The sequence below is a fragment of the Coregonus lavaretus genome (assembly GCF_964263955.1).
Source record: "Coregonus lavaretus genome assembly, chromosome: 2".
Classification (NCBI taxonomy): Eukaryota; Metazoa; Chordata; class Actinopteri; order Salmoniformes; family Salmonidae; genus Coregonus; species Coregonus lavaretus.
The window spans coordinates 463621-486492 of NC_139989.1; the positions used below are offsets into that span (position 1 = coordinate 463621).

Here is a 22872-nt window from a genome sequence, read left to right on the forward strand (position 1 = left end):
AAAACCCTCCCACTTGCTGGCCAACAGATTGTATCTTGGAGTTTTCATTCAATAGGGTTTTCAGTACAAATATCTAAAGCCATCCCTTTAAATTCGGTGTAACTTTTAGTTAGAATTTTTTTGACAGACTCACTAGAATATATGGAGAGAACGGTTCAGAATATTAGGGATCAATAAAAGAAAGCCATCTAAATATACACAGTACATATTAGTTTCCTTTTCAGCACCAATTGGTATCCTAGATTTATCTGAAAGTATTTATGAATCATAAAAAAACGGTTTGGAGAGCTAAATATATTGATGAATCAAAATGGTTGAATTCATCCTGAAAGTTGGCATATAAGTTAAATCGATGAGATATTGGAAGATGAGTAAATTGAACAATAGGAGTCGACCAATAGTCCTGTAAAATACCCTATTTAATAATAACCAAACTGAAGACTAATGACAACGGTCCAGAAATCGTAAACCGCGCACCCGGCTCCAGGGTGAAACTGCTATGTGTCCTCTCAGTACCATAATTATTCCAATAGGCTATAATTGTCTCAAATTATTGCACAACGTTAGGCTAATATGATCCACTATTGATTGCGACTCTCAGGAACAACCACATGACCATGACTGCGTTTACAGAGGAAGTGAATGAAGGTAAACGAAACAATGTAATGAAATGTAATGATAATGTAGGCTATACTAACTGAAGGGAACTAACAGTAAACTGGCAGTTGAATATGTGTTGTTATTAGACCTACTGACGGTCAATACTGATAGTGGCTAATATTTATCATGCTAGAAACAGGAAACTAGTCTATAATTAAGACATTCGAGTGTGGCGATCTCTGCAAGTTAAAAGGACGTACAATTGAAATTCTGCTTTAATGGTTCAGCATTTCATAAACTTTAGTGCGGGAAAGCTGATAGGCTTCAGTCTGCTGCCATATAACTGCTTTCACATTTGTCTCCAGCGATTATAAAGTAAAATAGATCTAAAACGAGTGTCATTGATATTTACAATCCACTTATTCAAACGGCTTACTCATCAATATCAATAGCTCTTATCAATCTATAAATCACAGTGCATAGAAATAACAATATTCTCCATCTGAAAAAATAGATGTTAGATGTTTTTCCACTTGGAACCGACAGGCTCGCTAGGCCTTTCTCATGGTTTCATCACGCGTAAAGATGGTGGAATTATTAGGGAATAAGTGTCAAATTCAGAATACAGTTTATCTCTAAACACACCTCCACCACACCTTCATTTGTTTGATCTCCTCCCCAAACGAATAGCGGGTGAATAGCATGATATTCTCATGCTTAGGTTCAAGGTCAGAATACACGTGGAGAGAAAGGTGCATCAAAGGGAATTCCGTCCATTTACGTGCTCTCATCTCGGGTCGGAATTCCCCCCATTATGATTAGTTCTATGTTTTAATGACAGGCATTCCTATGGAAGCTTTTTTGCAGGGATTAATAACACAGAAGCCTTCCAATCACTTTGAAAGTCATCTACCTCTCTTTGTCCTGTAATGTGTTTTAAAGTGGATGTAGAGATGTCCTTCATATTCAATAGATGAGGAGAACACGGTGCCTGTTAATCATGTGATGGAATATACTTCAGTTTTTCCTTCATTTCAACTGAAATCATGAAGTGACTTTAAATGTTGGCCTCCACTGAGTTGAATTAGTGTGTGTGTTTCAGTGTGCAACGTGTGGCAAGGCTTTTAAGAAGCTCTGGTCTCTCCATGAACACAACAAGATCGTCCACGGTTATGCTGAGAAGAAGTTCTGCTGTGAGATCTGTGAGAAGAAGTTCTACACCATGGCCCACGTCAGGAAGCACATGGTCGGTGAGTACTAACACCATGGTAACATCATAGTAATGGTCGGTGAGTACTATCACCATGGTAACATCATAGTAGCGGTGGGTGAGTACTATCACCATGGTAACATCATAGTAACGGTTGGTGAGTACTATCACCATGGTAACATCATAGTAACGGTTGGTGAGTACTATCACCATGGTAACATCATAGTAATGGCCGGTGAGTACTATCACCATGGTAACATCATAGTAACGGTCGGTGAGTACTATCACCATGGTAACATCATAGTAACGGTCGGTGAGTACTATCACCATGGTAACATAGTAACAGAGGGTGAGTACTATCACCATGATAATGTCATAGTAACGGTGGGTGAGTACTATCACCATGGTAACATCATAGTAACGGTCGGTGAGTACTATCACCATGGTAACATCATAGTAACGGTGGGTGAGTACTATCACCATGGTAACGTCATAGTAACGGTGGGTGAGTACTATCACCATGGTAACGTCATAGTAACGGTGGGTGAGTACTATCACCATGGTAACATCATAGTAACACCAGGCTCTTGCTGCTCTGAACGACCAGGTGCCTACGCTCTCCAAGGCTGAAAATAGTGAATATTCACAAAGCCGCCGGCCCAGATGGCATCCCTGGCCATGTCCTCAAAGTGTCCGCTGGCGGGCATCTTCTCGGACATCTCAACCTGTCCCAGGATGGAGTCCCCACTTGCTTCAAGGAGACCAAGAAAACAAAGGTGACATGCCCAAATGGCTATCGCCCCGTCGTACTCACCTCTGTCATCATGAAGTGCTTTGAGAGGCTGGTCATGACCCACATCAAGGCCATCATACCAGGCACACTGGAACCACTCCAATCTGCCCACCGCTCCAACAGATCCATGGAAGATGCCATTTCCATCGCTATTCACACGGCCATAACACATCTGGACCAGAGGAACACCTACGTAGAATGCTGTTCATTAACTACAGTTCAACATTCAACACTAATGTTCCCTCCAAGCTCAGAGCCCTGGGTCTGGACACCACCCTCTGCAACTGGATCCTGGACTTCCTGACGGACAGACCACAGGCTGTGAGGATTGGCAACAATACCTCCTCCACACTGACTCTTAATATACTAAATAAACCCCTGCTCACCAGAATAATGTCATAAATTGCTGCATTTTTTTCTCTTTCATCTATGCTTCTCTTGCGCAGCAAAGACGTTTAGGGACCGGGGAGAAAATGCAATAATACATCAACAAATTGTTTAATGACAATCATCACGCACAACAAAGCAGCACTGCTATCCTCCTGTTTTACCACTTCACCAAGTCTTTCCCAAACATTAGACTACTGTTCTGACCCTCCCTTCTATAACATTATACTACTGTTCTGACCCTCCCTTCTATAACATTAGACTACTGTTCTGACCCTCCCTTCTATAACATTAGACTACTGTTCTGACCCTCCCTTCTATAACATTAGACTACTGTTCTGACCCTCCCTTCTATAACATTAGACTACTGTTCTGATCCTCCCTTCTATAACATTAGACTACTGTTCTGACCCTCCCTTCTATAACATTAGACTACTGTTCTGACCCTCCCTTCTATAACATTAGACTACTGTTCTGACCCTCCCTTCTATAACATTAGACTACTGTTCTGACCCTCCCTTCTATAGCATTAGACTACTGTTCTGGCCCTCCCTTCTATAACATTAGACTACTGTTCTGACCCTCCCTTCTATAACATTAGACTACTGTTCTGACCCTCCCTTCTATAGCATTAGACTACTGTTCTGACCCTCCCTTCTATAACATTAGACTACTGTTCTGACCCTCCCTTCTATAACATTAGACTACTGTTCTGACCCTCCCTTCTATAACATTAGACTACTGTTCTGACCCTCCCTTCTATAACATTAGACTACTGTTCTGACCCTCCCTTCTATAACATTAGACTACTGTTCTGACCCTCCCTTCTATAACATTAGACTACTGTTCTGACCCTCCCTTCTATAACATTAGACTACTGTTCTGGCCCTCCCTTCTATAACATTAGACTACTGTTCTGACCCTCCCTTCTATAACATTAGACTACTGTTCTGACCCTCCCTTCTATAACATTAGACTACTGTTCTGACCCTCCCTTCTATAACATTAGACTACTGACTGTTCTGACCCTCCCTTCTATAACATTATACTACTGTTCTGACCCTCCCTTCTATAACATTAGACTACTGTTCTGACCCTCCCTTCTATAACATTAGACTACTGTTCTGACCCTCCCTTCTATAACATTAGACTACTGTTCTGACCCTCCCTTCTATAACATTAGACTACTGTTCTGACCCTCCCATCTATAACATTAGACTACTGTTCTGGTCCCCCCTTCTATAACATTAGACTACTGTTCTGACCCTCCCTTCTATAACATTAGACTACTGTTCTGACCCTCCCTTCTATAACATTAGACTACTGTTCTGACCCTCCCTTCTATAACATTAGACTACTGTTCTGACCCTCCCTTCTATAACATTAGACTACTGTTCTGACCCTCCCTTCTATAACATTAGACTACTGTTCTGACCCTCCCTTCTATAATATTAGACTACTGTTCTGACCCTCCCTTCTATAACATTAGACTACTGTTCTGACCCTCCCTTCTATAGCATTAGACTACTGTTCTGACCCTCCCTTCTATAACATTAGACTACTGTTCTGACCCTCTCTTCTATAACATTAGACTACTGTTCTGACCCTCCCTTCTATAACATTAGACTACTGTTCTGACCCTCCCTTCTATAACATTAGACTACTGTTCTGACCCTCCCTTCTATAACATTAGACTACTGTTCTGACCCTCCCTTCTATAACATTAGACTACTGTTCTGACCCTCCCTTCTATAACAGACTACTGTTCTGGCCCTCCCTTCTATAACATTAGACTACTGTTCTGACCCTCCCTTCTATAACATTAGACTACTGTTCTGACCCTCCCTTCTATAACATTAGACTACTGTTCTGACCCTCCCTTCTATAACATTAGACTACTGTTCTGACCCTCCCTTCTATAACATTAGACTACTGTTCTGACCCTCCCTTCTATAACATTAGACTACTGTTCTGAGCCTCCCTTCTATAACATTAGACTACTGTTCTGACCCTCCCTTCTATAACATTAGACTACTGTTCTGACCCTCCCTTCTATAACATTAGACTACTGTTCTGACCCTCCCTTCTATAACATTAGACTACTGTTCTGACCCTCCCTTCTATAACATTAGACTACTGTTCTGACCCTCCCTTCTATAACATTAGACTACTGTTCTGACCCTCCCTTCTATAACATTAGACTACTGTTCTGGCCCTCCCTTCTATAACCTTAGACTACTGTTCTGACCCTCCCTTCTATAACATTAGACTACTGTTCTGACCCTCCCTTCTATAACATTAGACTACTGTTCTGACCCTCCCTTCTATAACATTAGACTACTGTTCTGACCCTCCCTTCTATAACATTAGACTACTGTTCTGACCCTCCCTTCTATAACATTAGACTACTGTTCTGACCCTCCCTTCTATAACATTAGACTACTGTTCTGACCCTCCCTTCTATAACATTAGACTACTGTTCTGACCCTCCCTTCTATAACATTAGACTACTGTTCTGACCCTCCCTTCTATAACATTAGACTACTGTTCTGACCCTCCCTTCTATAACATTAGACTACTGTTCTGACCCTCCCACACATCCAGGACATCTACTTAAAACGTTGCCAGAGGAAGCGGAGCAGCATCAACCACCCCAACCACAAGCTGTTCTCTCCCTTAGTGTCGGGCAGACGGTACCAGAGTATGACGTCTGAAACTAACAGCCTCGGAGACAGTTTCCATCTACGAGCCATCAGACTGCGGAACACTTGAACTGGACTGACCACCTGCTCTGATTCTCCACACCTTAGCACACATGCACTCACTCACACCCCCCCCCCCCCCCCCCCAAAACACACACCCACACCCCAAACACACACCCACACCCCAAAAACACAGACCCACACCCCAGAAAAACACACCCACACCCCAAAAACACAGACCCACACCCCAGAAAAACACACCCACACCCCAGAAACACAGACCCACACCCCAGAAACACAGACCCACACCCCAGAAAAACACACCCACACCCCAGAAAAACACACCCACACCCCAAAAACACACACCCACACCCCAAAAACACACACCCACACCCCAGAAAAACACACACCAAAAGTTCACATTTTATTTTGTTACAAAGTGAGATTCAAATTCTGAGCTAGCCATTAAAAAAATATAGTCCACAGATCAAATTTAATCTGAACCACACTTTAACTGGAATAGAATATGGAAAAATATGAGCTTGGCATCCCGTAATCGAACCATCAATTTATACATTTGGGAGGGATGCTTTCTTCGGGGGGGAAGGGAGGATACGGGCGGGTGGATGGAGACTGAGGGGTGGATGGGTCTGGGTGGATGGAGACTGAGGGGTGGATGGAGACTGAGGGGTGGATGGAGACTGAGGGGTGGATGGAGACTGAGGAGTGGATGGGGACTGAGGGGTGGATGGGGACTGAGGGGTGGATGGAGACTGAGGGGTGGATGTGTCTGGGTGGATGGCGACTGAGGGGTGGATGGAGACTGAGGGGTGGATGGAGACTGAGGGATGGAGACTGAGGGGTGGATGGAGACTGAGGGGTGGATGGAGACTGAGGGGTGGATGGAGACTGAGGGGTGGATGGAGACTGAGGGGTGGATGGGTCTGGGTGGATAGAGACTGAGGGGTGGATGGAGACTGAGGGGTGGATGGAGACTGAGGGGTGGATGGAGACTGAGGGGTGGATGGAGACTGAGGGGTGGATGGGGACTGAGGGGTGGATGGAGACTGATGGGTGGATGGGGACTGAGGGGTGGATGGAGACTGAGGGGTGGATGGAGACTGAGGGGTGGATGGAGACTGAGGGGTGGATGGAGACTGAGGGGTGGATGGAGACTGAGGGGTGGATGGGTCTGGGTGGATGGAGACTGAGGGGTGGATGGCGACTGAGGGGTGGATGGAGACTGAGGGGTGGATGGAGACTGAGGGGTGGATGGAGACTGAGGGGTGGATGGGTCTGGGTGGATGGAGACTGAGGGGTGGATGGAGACTGAGGGGTGGATGGCGACTGAGGGGTGGATGGAGACTGAGGGGTGGATGGAGACTGAGGGGTGGATGGGTCTGGGTGGATGGAGACTGAGGGGTGGATGGAGACTGAGGGGTGGATGGGTCTGGGTGGATGGAGACTGAGGGGTGGATGGCGACTGAGGGGTGGATGGAGACTGAGGGGTGGATGGGTCTGGGTGGATGGAGACTGAGGGGTGGATGGAGACTGAGGGGTGGATGGCGACTGAGGGGTGGATGGAGACTGAGGGGTGGATGGAGACTGAGGGGTGGATGGGTCTGGGTGGATGGAGACTGAGGGGTGGATGGAGACTGAGGGGTGGATGGCGACTGAGGGGTGGATGGAGACTGAGGGGTGGATGGGGACTGAGGGGTGGATGGGGACTGAGGGGTGGATGGGTCTGGGTGGATGGAGACTGAGGGGTGGATGGGTCTGGGTGTCTAGCCATTTGATTAGCTGTTCAGGAGTCTTGGGGTTAGAAGCTGTTAAGGGTAGAAGCTGTTCTCACCGGTACCGCTTGCCGTGCGGTAGCAGAGAGAACAGTCTATGACTAGGGTGGCTGGAGTCTTTGACCATTTTTAGGGCCTTCCTCTGACACCGCCTGGTATAGAGGTCCTGGATGGCAGGAAGCTTGGCCCCAGTGATGTACTGGGCCGTACGCACTACCCTCTGTAGTGCCTTGCTGTCGGAGGCCAAGCAGTTGCCATACCAGGCGGTGATGCAGCCAATCAGGATGATAGTGATAGTTCTCTCTGACTGACTGACTGTCTGTCTGTTTGTCTGTCTAGCCCACACCAAGGACATGCCGTTCACCTGTGAGACGTGTGGGAAGTCATTCAAGCGCGGCATGTCCCTAAAGGTTCACTCTCTACAACACTCTGGAGAGAAGCCCTTCAAGTGTGAGGTTGGAAAGCCCTTCTCAAATCACCTTTACCCATCACCATACATTACACTACAGTACCATCACCACACTGTACACTACAGTACCATCACCACACTGTACACTACAGTACCATCACCACACTGTACACTACAGTACCATCACCACACTGCACCCATCACCACACTGTACACTACAGTACCATCACCACACTGTACACTACAGTACCATCACCACACTGTACACTACAGTACCATCACCACACTGTACACTACAGTACCATCACTACACTGTACACTACAGTACCATCACCACACTGTACACTACAGTACCATCACCACACTGTACACTACAGTACCATCACCACACTGTACACTACAGTACCATCACTACACTGTACACTACAGTACCATCACCACACTGTACACTAGAGTACCATCACCACACTGTACACTACAGTACCATCATCACACTGTACACTACAGTACCATCACCACACTGTACACTACAGTACCATCACCACACTGTACACTACAGTACCATCACCACACTGTACACTACAGTACCATCACCACACTGTACACTAGAGTACCATCACCACACTGTACACTAGAGTACCATCACCACACTGTACACTACAGTACCATCACCACACTGTACACTACAGCACCATCACCACACTGTACACTACAGCACCATCACTACACTGTACACTACAGTACCATCACCACACTGTACACTACAGTACCATCACCACACTGTACACTACAGTACCATCACCACACTGTACACTACAGTACCATCACCACACTGTACACTACAGTACCATCACCACACTGTACACTAGAGTACCATCACCACACTGTACACTACAGTACCATCACCACACTGTACACTACAGTACCATCACCACACTGTACACTACAGTACCATCACCACACTGTACACTACAGTACCATCACTACACTGTACACTACAGTACCATCACCACACTGTACACTACAGTACCATCACTACACTGTACACTACAGTACCATCACCACACTGTACACTACAGTACCATCACTACACTGTACACTACAGTACCATCACTACACTGTACACTACAGTACTTACATTGAAACCAAATAATAGTGATAAATTGTGTGTGTGTATTCCAGAACTGTAATGAGCGGTTCCAGTATAAATATCAGCTGCGATCCCACATGTCCATCCACATCGGACACAAGCAGTTCATGTGCCAGTGGTGTGGCAAAGACTTCAACATGAAGCAGTACTTTGATGAACACATGAAGACACACACTGGTATGTATTCACACACACATTTACATTTTAGTCATTTAGCAGACGCTCTTATCCAGAGAGACTTACAGTTAGTGAGTCATTTAGCAGACGCTCTTATCCAGAGAGATTTACAGGTAGTGCATTCATCTTAAGATAGCTACAGTGAGGGAAAAAAGTATTTGATCCCCTGCTGATTTTGTACGTTTGCCCACTGACAAAGAAATGAGCAGTCTATAATTTTAATGGTAGGTTTATTTGAACAGTGAGAGACAGAATAACAACAAAAGAATCCAGAAAAACGCATGTCAAAAATGTTATAAATTGATTTGCATTTTAATGAGGGAAATAAGTATTTGACCATGCTCGGAGTACACGTCCTGGTAATCCGTCTGGCCCTGCGGCCTTGTGAATGATGACCTGCTTAAAAGTCTTACTCGCATCGGCTACGGAGAGCGTGAACACATAGTCATCCGGAACAGCTGGTGTTCTCATGCATGCTTCAGTGTTGTTTGCCTCGAAGTGAGCATAGAAATGGTTTAGCTCGTCTGGAAGTCTTGTGTCACTGGGCAGCTTGCGGCTGTGCTTCCCTTTGTAGTCTGTAATAGTTTTCAAGCCCTGCCACATCCGACGAGCGTCAGAGCCGGTGTAGTACGATTCAATCTTAGTCCTGTATTGACTCTTTGCCTGTTTGATGGTTCGTCGGAGGGCATAGCGGGATTTCTTATAAGCGTCCGGGTTAGATTCCCGCTCCTTGAAAGCGGCAGCTCTACCCTTTAGCTCAGTGCAGATGTTTCCTGTAATCCATGGCTTCTGGTTGGGGTATGTACGTATGGTCACTGTGGGGACGACATCATCGATGCACTTATTGATGAAGCCAGTGACTGATGTGGTGTACTCCTCAATGCTATCTGAAAAATCCCGGAACATGTTCCAGTCTGTGCTAGCAAAACAGTCATGTAGGCAGTGCTGGAAAATGATGGTGGCCACACAAAATATTGACACTTTGGGCCAAATTTGGACATTTTCACTAAGGTGTGTACTCACTTTTGTTGCCAGCAGTTTAGACATTAATGGCTGTGTGTTGAGTTATTTTGAGGGGACAAATGTACACTGTTATACAAGCTGTACACTCACTACTTTACATTGTAGCAAAGTGTCATTTCTTCAGTGTTGTCACATTAAAATATATACTCAAATATTTACAAAAATGTGAGGGGTGTACTCACTTTTGTGAGATACTGTAGATATACAGTGAGGGGAAAAAAGTATTTGATCCCCTGCTGATTTTGTACGTTTGCCAACTGACAAAGACATGATCAGTCTATAATTTTAATGGTAGGTTTATTTGAACAGTGAGAGACAGAATAAAAACAACAAAATCCAGAAAAACGCATGTCAAAAATGTTATGAATTGATTTGCATTTTAATGAGGGAAATAAGTATTTGACCCCTCTGCGAAACATGACTTAGTACTTGGTGGCAAAACCCTTGTTGGCAATCAGATGTCAGACGTTTCTTGTAGTTGGCCACCAGGTTTGCACACATCTCAGGAGGGATTTTGTCCCACTCCTCTTTGCAGATCTTCTCCAAGTTATTAAGGTTTCGAGGCTGATGTTTGGCAACTCGAACTTTCAGCTCCCTCAGATTTTCTATGGGATTAAGGTCTGGACACTGGCTAGGCCACTCCAGGACCTTAATGTGCTTCTTCTTGAGCCACTCCTTTGTTGCCTTGGCCGTGTGTTTTGGGTCACTGTCATGCTGGAAAATCCACGACCCATTTTCAATGCCCTGGCTGAGGGAAGGAGGTTCTCACCCAAGATTTGACGGTACATGGCCCCGTCCATCGTCCCTTTGATGCGGTGAAGTTGTCCTGTCCCCTTAGCAGAAAAACACCCCCAAAGCATAATGTTTCCACCTCCATGTTTGACGGTGGGGATGGGTGTTCTTGGGGACATAGGCAGCATTCCTCCTCCTCCAAACACGGCGAGTTGAGTTGATGCCAAAGAGCTTGATTTTGGTCTAATCTGACCACAACACTTTCACCCAGTTCTCCTCTGAATCATTCAGATGTTCATTGGCAAACTTCAGATGGCCCTGTATATGTGCTTTCTTGAGCAGGGGGACCTTGTGGGCGCTGCAGGATTTCAGTCCTTCACGGCGTAGTGTGTTACCAATTGTTTTCTTGGTGACTATGGTCCCAGCTGCCTTGAGATCACTGACAAGATCCTCCCGTTATTTCATAGTTTTGATGTCTTCACTATTATTCTACAATGTAGAAAATTGTAAAAATAACGTAAAACCCTTGAATGAGTCCAAACTTTTGAATGGTCTGTATATACACACTGGTCTCTATGAAGACACGAGGACACACTGGTCTCTATGAAGACGCATGAGGACACACTGGTCTCTATGAAGACACATGAAGACACACTGGTCTCTATGAAGACACATGAGGACACACTGGTCTCTATGAAGACACATGAAGACACACTGGTCTCTATGAAGACACATGAAGACACACTGGTCTCTATGAAGACACATGAAGACACACTGGTCTCTATGAAGACACATGAGGACACACTGGTCTCTATGAAGACACATGAAGACACACTGGTCTCTATGAAGACACATGAAGACACACTGGTCTCTATGAAGACACATGAAGACACACTGGTCTCTATGAAGACACATGAGGACACACTGGTCTCTATGAAGACACATGAGGACACACTGGTCTCTATGAAGACACATGAAGACACACTGGTCTCTATGAAGACACATGAGGACACACTGGTCTCTATGAAGACACATGAAGACACACTGGTCTCTATGAAGACACATGAGGACACACTGGTCTCTATGAAGACACATGAGGACACACTGGTCTCTATGAAGACACATGAAGACACACTGGTCTCTATGAAGACGCATGAGGACACACTGGTCTCTATGAAGACACATGAGGACACACTGGTCTCTATGAAGACACATGAAGACACACTGGTCTCTATGAAGACACATGAAGACACACTGGTCTCTATGAAGACACATGAGGACACACTGGTCTCTATGAAGACACATGAAGACACACTGGTCTCTATGAAGACACATGAGGACACACTTGTCTCTATGAAGACACATGAGGACACACTGGTCTCTATGAAGACACATGAAGACACACTGGTCTCTATGAAGACGCATGAGGACACACTGGTCTCTATGAAGACACATGAGGACACACTGGTCTCTATGAAGACACATGAGGACACACTGGTCTCTATGAAGACACATGAAGACACACTGGTCTCTATGAAGACACATGAGGACACACTGGTCTCTATGAAGACACATGAGGACACACTGGCCTCAACCAGTTTGATCTAGTTCTAATAAAGCTCAACCAGTTTGATCTAGTTCTAATAAAGCTCAACCAGTTTGATCTAGTTCTAATAAAGCTCAACCAGTTTGATCTAGTTCTAATAAAGCTCAACCAGTTTGATCTAGTTCTAATAAAGCTCAACCAGTTTGATCTAGTTCTATTAAAGCTCAACCAGTTTGATCTAGTTCTATTAAAGCTCAACCAGTTTGATCTAGTTCTATTCCAGATGTATTCAAATCTGTTTCTTCCTCAGCTGAAAGGGTATCCTTTTCTAAAAGAACATTCCATTTATTCATTTAGCTCATCTTCTGTTCATCTTCTTCTTTTAAACATCTTCTGTTCATTTCCTTCTTTTAAACATCTTTAGTTCCTTACTGTGTGTATTTGTATCTATTAGGGATCCCCATTAGTTCCTGTCAAGGCAGCAGGTACTCTTCCTGGGGTTTATTATGGATCCCCATTAGTTCCTGCCAAGGCAGCAGCTACTCTTCCTGGGGTTTATTATGGATCCCCATTAGTTCCTGCCAAGGCAGCAGCTACTCTTCCTGGGGTTTATTATGGATCCCCATTAGTTCCTGCCAAGGCAGCAGCTACTCTTCCTGGGGTTTATTATGGATCCCCATTAGTTCCTGCCAAGGCAGCAGCTACTCTTCCTGTGGTTTATTATGGATCCCCATTAGTTCCTGCCAAGGCAGCAGCTACTCTTCCTGGGGTTTATTATGGATCCCCATTAGTTCCTGCCAAGGCAGCAGCTACTCTTCCTGGGGTTTATTATGGATCCCCATTAGTTCCTGCCAAGGCAGCAGCTACTCTTCCTGGGGTATATTATGGATCCCCATTAGTTCCTGCCAAGGCAGCAGCTACTCTTCCTGGGGTTTATTATGGATCCCCATTAGTTCCTGCCAAGGCAGCAGCTACTCTTCCTGGGGTTTATTATGGATCCCCATTAGTTCCTGCCAAGGCAGCAGCTACTCTTCCTGGGGTTTATTATGGATCCCCATTAGTTCCTGCCAAGGCAGCAGCTACTCTTCCTGGGGTTTATTATGGATCCCCATTAGTTCCTGCCAAGGCAGCAGCTACTCTTCCTGGGGTTTATTATGGATCCCCATTAGTTCCTGCCTAGGCAGCAGCTACTCTTCCTGGGGTTTATTATGGATCCCCATTAGTTCCTGCCAAGGCAGCAGCTACTCTTCCTGGGGTTTATTATGGATCCCCATTAGTTCCTGCCAAGGCAGCAGCTACTCTTCCTGGGGTTTATTATGGATCCCCATTAGTTCCTGCCAAGGCAGCAGCTACTCTTCCTGAGGTTTATTATGGATCCCCATTAGTTCCTGCCAAGGCAGCAGCTACTCTTCCTGGGGTTTATTATGGATCCCCATTAGTTCCTGCCAAGGCAGCAGCTACTCTTCCTGGGGTTTATTATGGATCCCCATTAGTTCCTGCCAAGGCAGCAGCTACTCTTCCTGGGGTTTATTATGGATCCCCATTAGTTCCTGCCAAGGCAGCAGCTACTCTTCCTGGGGTTTATTATGGATCCCCATTAGTTCCTGCCAAGGCAGCAGCTACTCTTCCTGGGGTTTATTATGGATCCCCATTAGTTCCTGCCAAGGCAGCAGCTACTCTTCCTGGGGTTTATTATGGATCCCCATTAGTTCCTGCCAAGGCAGCAGCTACTCTTCCTGGGGTTTATTATGGATCCCCATTAGTTCCTGCCAAGGCAGCAGCTACTGTTCCCGGGGTTTATTATGGATCCCCATTAGTTCCTGCCAAGGCAGCAGCTACTCTTCCCGGGGTTTATTATGGATCCCCATTAGTTCCTGCCAAGGCAGCAGCTACTCTTCCTGGGGTTTATTATGGATCCCCATTAGTTCCTGCCAAGGCAGCAGCTACTCTTCCTGGGGTTTATTATGGATCCCCATTAGTTCCTGCCAAGGCAGCAGCTACTCTTCCTGGGGTTTATTATGGATCCCCATTAGTTCCTGCCAAGGCAGCAGCTACTCTTCCTGGGGTTTATTATGGATCCCCATTAGTTCCTGCCAAGGCAGCAGCTACTCTTCCTGGGGTTTATTATGGATCCCCATTAGTTCCTGCCAAGGCAGCAGCTACTCTTCCTGGGGTTTATTATGGATCCCCATTAGTTCCTGCTCTGCTATTCTACAACATACTGTATCTACAATACAAAATCCATATGTACGTGTGGGTAGAGTGCATGTGTTAGCGTGTGTGTGTGTGTGTGTGTGCAGTTCTATATCTAGAGGACTCCTAATAAGTATAAAACACTAGAACACTAGAACATAACACTACTACACTAGAACACTATAACACTAGTACACTACTACACTATAACTCTATAACATAACACTACACCATAACACTATAACACTACACCGTAACACTACACCATAACACTACACCATAACACTATAACACTACACCATAACACTATAACACTACACCGTAACACTATAACACTATAACACTATAACGTAACACTATAACACTACACCATAACACTATAACACTACACCGTAACACTATAACACTACACCGTAACACTATAACACTATAACACTATAACGTAACACTATAATACTACACCATCACACTATAACACTACACTATAACACTATAACACTGTAACGTAACACTATAACACTACACCATAACACTATAACACTACACCATAACACTATAACACTACACCGTAACACTATAACACTATAACACTATAACGTAACACTATAACACTACACCATAACACTATAATACTACACCATCACACTATAACACTACACTATAACACTATAACACTGTAACGTAACACTATAACACTACACCATAACACTATAACACTACACCATAACACTATAACACTTCATCATATCACTATAACACTACACCATAACACTATAACACTACACCATAACACTATAACACTACACCGTAACACTATAACACTATAACACTATAACGTAACACTATAACACTACACCATAACACTATAATACTACACCATCACACTATAACACTACACCATAACACTATAACACTACACCATAACACTATAACACTACACCATAACACTATAACACTACACCGTAACACTGTAACACTATAACACTACACTGTAACACTGTAACACTATAACGTAACACTACACCATAACACTATAACACTCTAACACTACACCATAACACTATAACACTATAACACTACACCATCACACTGTAACACTACACCGTAACACTTTAACACTATAACACTTCATCATATCACTATAACACTACACCATAACACTATAACACTACACTATAACACTACACCATAACACTACACCATAACACTGTAACACTACATCATAACATAACACTGTAACACTATAACACTACATTTACATTTACATTTTAGTCATTTAGCAGACGCTCTTATCCAGAGCGACTTACAGGAGCAAGTAGGGTTAAGTGCCTTGCTCAAGGGCATATTTACGTCATTTAGCAGACGCTCTTATCCAGAGCGACTCACAAATTGGTGCATTCACCCTATATCCAGTGGGATAACCACTTTACAATTTTGGGGGGGGGGGGTAGAAGGATGACTTTATCCTATCCCAGGTATTCCTTAAAGAGGTGGGGTTTCAAATGTCTCCGGAAGGTGGTGAGTGACTCCGCTGTCCTGGCGTCGTGAGGGAGCTTGTTCCACCATTGGGGTGCCAGAGCAGCGAACAGTTTTGACTGGGCTGAGCGGGAACTATGCTTCCGCAGAGGAAGGGGAGCCAGCAGGCCAGAGGTGGATGAACGCAATGCCCTCGTTTGGGTGTAGGGACTGATCAGAGCCCGAAGGTACAGAGGTGCCGTTCCCCTCACTGCTCCATAGGCAAGCACCATGGTCTTGTAACGGATGCGAGCTTCAACTGGAAGCCAGTGGAGTGTGCGGAGGAGGGGGGTGACGTGAGAGAACTTGGGAAGGTTGAACACCAGACGGGCTGCGGCATTCTGGATGAGTTGTAGGGGTTTAATGGCACAGGCAGGGAGGCCAGCCAACAGCGAGTTGCAGTAATCCAGACGGGAGATGACAAGTGCCTGGATTAGGACCTGTGCCGCTTCCTGTGTAAGGCAGGGTCGTACTCTCCGAATGTTGTAGAGCATGAACCTGCAGGAGCGGGTCACCGCCTTGATGTTAGCGGAGAACGACAGGGTGTTGTCCAGGGTCACGCCAAGGCTCTTCGCACTCTGGGAGGAGGACACAACGGAGTTGTCAACCGTGATGGCGAGATCATGGAACGGGCAGTCCTTCCCCGGGAGGAAGAGCAGCTCCGTCTTGCCAGGGTTCAGCTTGAGGTGGTGATCCGTCATCCATACTGATATGTCTGCCAGACATGCAGAGATGCGATTCGCCACCTGGTTATCAGAAGGGGGAAAGGAGAAGATTAGTTGTGTATCGTCAGCGTAGCAATGATAGGAGAGGCCATGTGAGGATATGACAGAGCCAAGTGACTTGGTGTATAGGGAGAAAAGGAGAGGGCCTAGAACTGAGCCCTGGGGGACACCAGTGGTGAGAGCACGTGGTGCGGAGACAGCTTCTCGCCACGCCACTTGGTAGGAGCGACCGGTCAGGTAGGACGCAATCCAGGAGTGAGCCGCGCCGGAGATGCCCAGCTCGGAGAGGGTGGAGAGGAGGATCTGATGGTTCACAGTATCAAAGGCAGCAGACAGGTCTAGAAGGACAAGAGCAGAGGAGAGAGAGTTAGCTTTAGCAGTGCGGAGAGCCTCCGTGACACAGAGAAGAGCAGTCTCAGTTGAATGACCAGTCCTGAAACCTGACTGGTTTGGATCAAGAAGGTCATTCTGAGAGAGATAGCAAGAGAGTTGGCTAAAGACGGCACGCTCAATAGTTTTGGAAAGAAAAGAAAGAAGGGATACTGGTCTGTAGTTGTTGACATCAGTGGGATCGAGTGTTGGTTTTTTGAGAAGGGGAGCAACTCTCGCTCTCTTGAAGACGGAAGGGACATGGCCAGCGGTCAAGGATGAGTTGATCAGCGAGGTGAGGTAGGGGAGAAGGTCACCGGAGATGGTCTGGAGAAGAGAGGAGGGGATGGGGTCAAGCGGGCAGGTTGTTGGGCGGCCTGCAGTCACAAGTCGCAGGATTTTATCTGGAGAGAGAGGGGAGAAAGAAGTCAAAGCATAGGGTAGGGCAGTGTGAGTAGGACCAGCAGTGTCATTAGACTTAACAAACGAGGATCGGATGTCGTCAACCTTCTTTTCAAAGTGGTTGACGAAGTCATCCACAGAGAGAGAGGAGGGGGGGGGGGGGAAATGTGGCAAAGAGCTTCCTAGGGTTAGAGGCAGATGCTTGGAATTTAGAGTGGTAGAAAGTGGCCTTAGCAGCAGAAACAGATGAAGAAAATGTAGAGAGGAGGGAGTGAAAAGATGCCAGGTCGGCAGGGAGTTTAGTTTTCTTCCATTTCCGCTCCGCTGCCCGGAGCTCTGTTCTGTGAGCTCGCAATGAGTCATCAAGCCACGGAGCTGGAGGGGAGGACCGAGCCGGCCGGGAGGATAGGGGACACAGAGAGTCAAAGGATGCAGAAAGGGAGGAGAGGAGGGTTGAGGAGGCAGAATCAGGAGATTGGAGGGAGAAGGATTGAGCAGAGGGAAGAGATGATAGGATGGAAGAGGAGAGAGTAGTGGGAGAGAGAGAGCGAAGGTTGCGGCGGCGCATTACCATCTGTGTAGGGGCAGAGTGAGTAGTGTTGGAGGAGAGCGAGAGAGAAAAGGAAACAAAGTAGTGGTCGGAGACATGGAGGGGAGTTGCAGTGAGATTAGTAGAAGAGCAGCATCTAGTAAAGATGAGGTCAAGCGTATTGCCTGCCTTGTGAGTAGGGGGGGACGGTGAGAGGGTGAGGTCAAAAGAGGAGAGGAGTGGAAAGAAGGAGGCAGAGAGAAATGAGTCAAATGTGGACATAGGGAGGTTGAAATCCCCCAAAACTTTGAGGGGTGAGCCATCCTCAGGAAAGGAACTTATCAAGGCGTCAAGCTCATTGATGAACTCTCCAAGGGAACCTGGAGGGCGATAGATGACAAGGATATTAAGCTTAAATGGGCTAGTGACTGTGACAGCATGGAATTCAAATGAGGAGATAGACAGGTGGGTTAGGGGAAAAATTGAGAATGTCCACTTGGGAGAGATGAGGATTCCTGTGCCACCACCCCTCTGACCAGATGCTCTCGGGGTATGCGGGAACACATGGTCAGACGAGGAGAGAGCAGTAGGAGTAGCAGTGTTTTCAGTGGTAATCCATGTTTCCGTCAGCGCCAGGAAGTCGAGGGACTGGAGGTTAGCATAGGCTGGGATGAAGTCAGCTTTGTTGGCAGCAGAACGGCAGTTCCAGAGGCTGCCTGAGACCTGGAACTCCAGGTGTGGGGTGCGTGCAGGGACCACCAGGTTAGAGAGGCAGCAGCCACGCGGTGTGAGGCGTTTGTGTAGCCTGTGCAGAGAGGAGAGAACAGGGATAGGCAGAGGCATAGTTGACAGGCTGTAGCAAATGGCTACAATAATGCAGAGGAGATCGGAATGAAATGAACTAAACATCTGGGAGAGGAGAGAGCAGGGCCTCCCTCACCAAAACTTCCACCTCAGAAACTATAATTGTTTCACTGAACCACCCGAGCAAAAACTCTCCCAACTTCCACCTTTAGAAATCAGAATTGTTGTGAACCACAGCGGTTCAATGTTTAAAGGAATAGACTCAACCCACTTTATTCAGCTAGCTAACTATGACACCATTGCTAACTAGCGTGCTAGCATCCAATAACACGCAGTTTAGCACCAACACTTGGTCACAACAAACCACCAATAGTGTTTTAACACACTAAGCAGATAATTCGTGTCCGTGTCTAGTTCCTTTCATAACGCAGCAATAATTAAACGTTGGCTAGCTAGCACAAATATATTGTATTTAGCTGCCACAGTACAGCACACAATGGCTACTGTGTTGACTCTGTTCGAAAAACGGCTAGCTAGCTAGCTTCGTGCTACACCCGGCACCGCCGAAAACAATGCCAACCTACAGTAACTACCCACGACAGCCCACGATGCCTAACTATGACACCATAGCTAACTAACATGCTAGCATCCAATAACACACAGTTTAGCACCAATACTTGGTTACAACAAACTACCAATAGTGTGTTAACACACTAAACAGATCATTCGTGTCCGTGTCTAGTTCCTTTCATAACGCAGCAATAATTAAACGTTGGCTAGCTAGCACAAGTATATTGTATTTAGCTACTACAGTACAGTTAGCTGGTCGTGTTGGCTAGCTAGCAATGGCTACTGTGTTGTGTTACACCATAACACTACACCATAACACTACACCGTAACGCTACAACACTACACCGTAACACTACACCATAACACTACACCATAACAATATAACACTACACCATAACACTATAACACTACACCATAACAATACAACACTAAACCATAACAATATAACACTACACCATAACAATACACCGTAACACTATAACACTATAACACTGTAACGTAACACTATAACACTGTAACACTACACCATCACACTATAACACTACACCATAACACTATAACACTACACCGTAACACTGTAACACTACACCATAACACTATAACACTACACCATCACACTATAACACTACACCATCACACTATAACACTACACCATCACACTATAACACTATAACACTACACCGTAACACTATAACACTACACCATCACACTATAACACTACACCATCACACTATAACACTACACCATCACACTATAACACTACACCATAACACTATAACACTACACCATCACACTATAACACTACACCATCACACTATAACACTATAACACTACACCATAACACTATAACACTACACGTAACACTGTAACACTACACTGTAACACTGTAACACTATAACGTAACACTACACCATAACACTATAACACTCTAACACTACACCATAACACTATAACACTATAACACTACACCATAACACTATAACACTACACCGTAACACTGTAACACTATAACACTACTCTGTAACACTGTAACACTATAACGTAACACTACACCATAACACTATAACACTACACCATAACAATATAACACTAAACCATAACACTATAACACTACACCATAACAATATAACACTACACCATAACACTATAACACTACACCATAACAATATAACACTACACCATAACACTATAACACTACACCATAACACTATAACACTAAACCATAACACTATAACACTACACCATAACAATATAACACTAAACCATAACACTATAACACTACACCATAACAATATAACACTACACCATAACACTATAACACTACACCATAACAATATAACACTACACCATAACACTATAACACTACACCATAACACTATAACACTACACCATAACACTATAACACTACACCATCACACTATAACACTACACCATCACACTATAACACTACACCATCACACTATAACACTATAACACTACACCGTAACACCATAACACTACACCATAACACTATAACACTACACCATCACACTATAACACTACACCATCACACTATAACACTACACCATCACACTATAACACTACACCATAATACTATAACACTATAACACTATAACACTACACCGTAACACTGTAACACTATAACACTATAACACTACACTATAACACTACACCATAACACTACACCATCACACTATAACACTACACCATAACACTGTAACATAACACTACACTATAACACTATAACACTACACCATAACACTATAACACTATAACACTGTAACATAACACTACACTATAACACTACACCATAACACTACACCATAACACTGTAACATAACACTACACTATAACACTATAACACTACACCATAACACTATAACACTATAACACTGTAACATAACACTACACTATAACACTCAGGGGCGGCCTGTTCAATAGGGCGATATGGGCGACGCACTGCCAAACGGGAAAAGGATACTTGGTTACAACAAACTACCAATAGTGTGTTAACACACTAAACAGATCATTCGTGTCCGTGTCTAGTTCCTTTCATAACGCAGCAATAATTAAACGTTGGCTAGCTAGCACAAGTATATTGTATTTAGCTACTACAGTACAGTTAGCTGGTCGTGTTGGCTAGCTAGCAATGGCTACTGTGTTGTGTTACACCATAACACTACACCATAACACTACACCGTAACGCTACAACACTACACCGTAACACTACACCATAACACTACACCATAACAATATAACACTACACCATAACACTATAACACTACACCATAACAATACAACACTAAACCATAACAATATAACACTACACCATAACAATACACCGTAACACTATAACACTATAACACTGTAACGTAACACTATAACACTGTAACACTACACCATCACACTATAACACTACACCATAACACTATAACACTACACCGTAACACTGTAACACTACACCATAACACTATAACACTACACCATCACACTATAACACTACACCATCACACTATAACACTACACCATCACACTATAACACTATAACACTACACCGTAACACTATAACACTACACCATCACACTATAACACTACACCATCACACTATACCACTACACCATCACACTATAACACTACACCATAACACTATAACACTACACCATCACACTATAACACTACACCATCACACTATAACACTATAACACTACACCATAACACTATAACACTACACGTAACACTGTAACACTACACCGTAACACTATAACACTATAACATAACACTGTAACACTATAACACTACACCGTAACACTATAACACTACACTGTAACACTGTAACACTATAACGTAACACTACACCATAAAACTATAACACTCTAACACTACACCATAACACTATAACACTATAACACTACACCATAACACTATAACACTACACCGTAACACTGTAACACTATAACACTACTCTGTAACACTGTAACACTATAACGTAACACTACACCATAACACTATAACACTACACCATAACAATATAACACTAAACCATAACACTATAACACTACACCATAACAATATAACACTACACCATAACACTATAACACTACACCATAACAATATAACACTACACCATAACACTATAACACTACACCATAACACTATAACACTAAACCATAACACTATAACACTACACCATAACAATATAACACTAAACCATAACACTATAACACTACACCATAACAATATAAC

At 44.5% G+C, this 22872-nt stretch overlaps 1 protein-coding gene across 1 annotated transcript in view; it reads left to right on the forward strand.

Moving 5' to 3' along the window:
* The window catches only part of LOC311105618 (zinc finger and BTB domain-containing protein 47-like), a 121221-nt gene that overhangs the window by 55002 nt on the left and 43347 nt on the right, over nt 1-22872 (forward strand). The window contains 3 exon segments of the mRNA XM_084147819.1: nt 1703-1850; nt 7825-7940; nt 9077-9221. Coding sequence (XP_084003945.1) covers nt 1703-1850; nt 7825-7940; nt 9077-9221 — 409 coding nt within the window.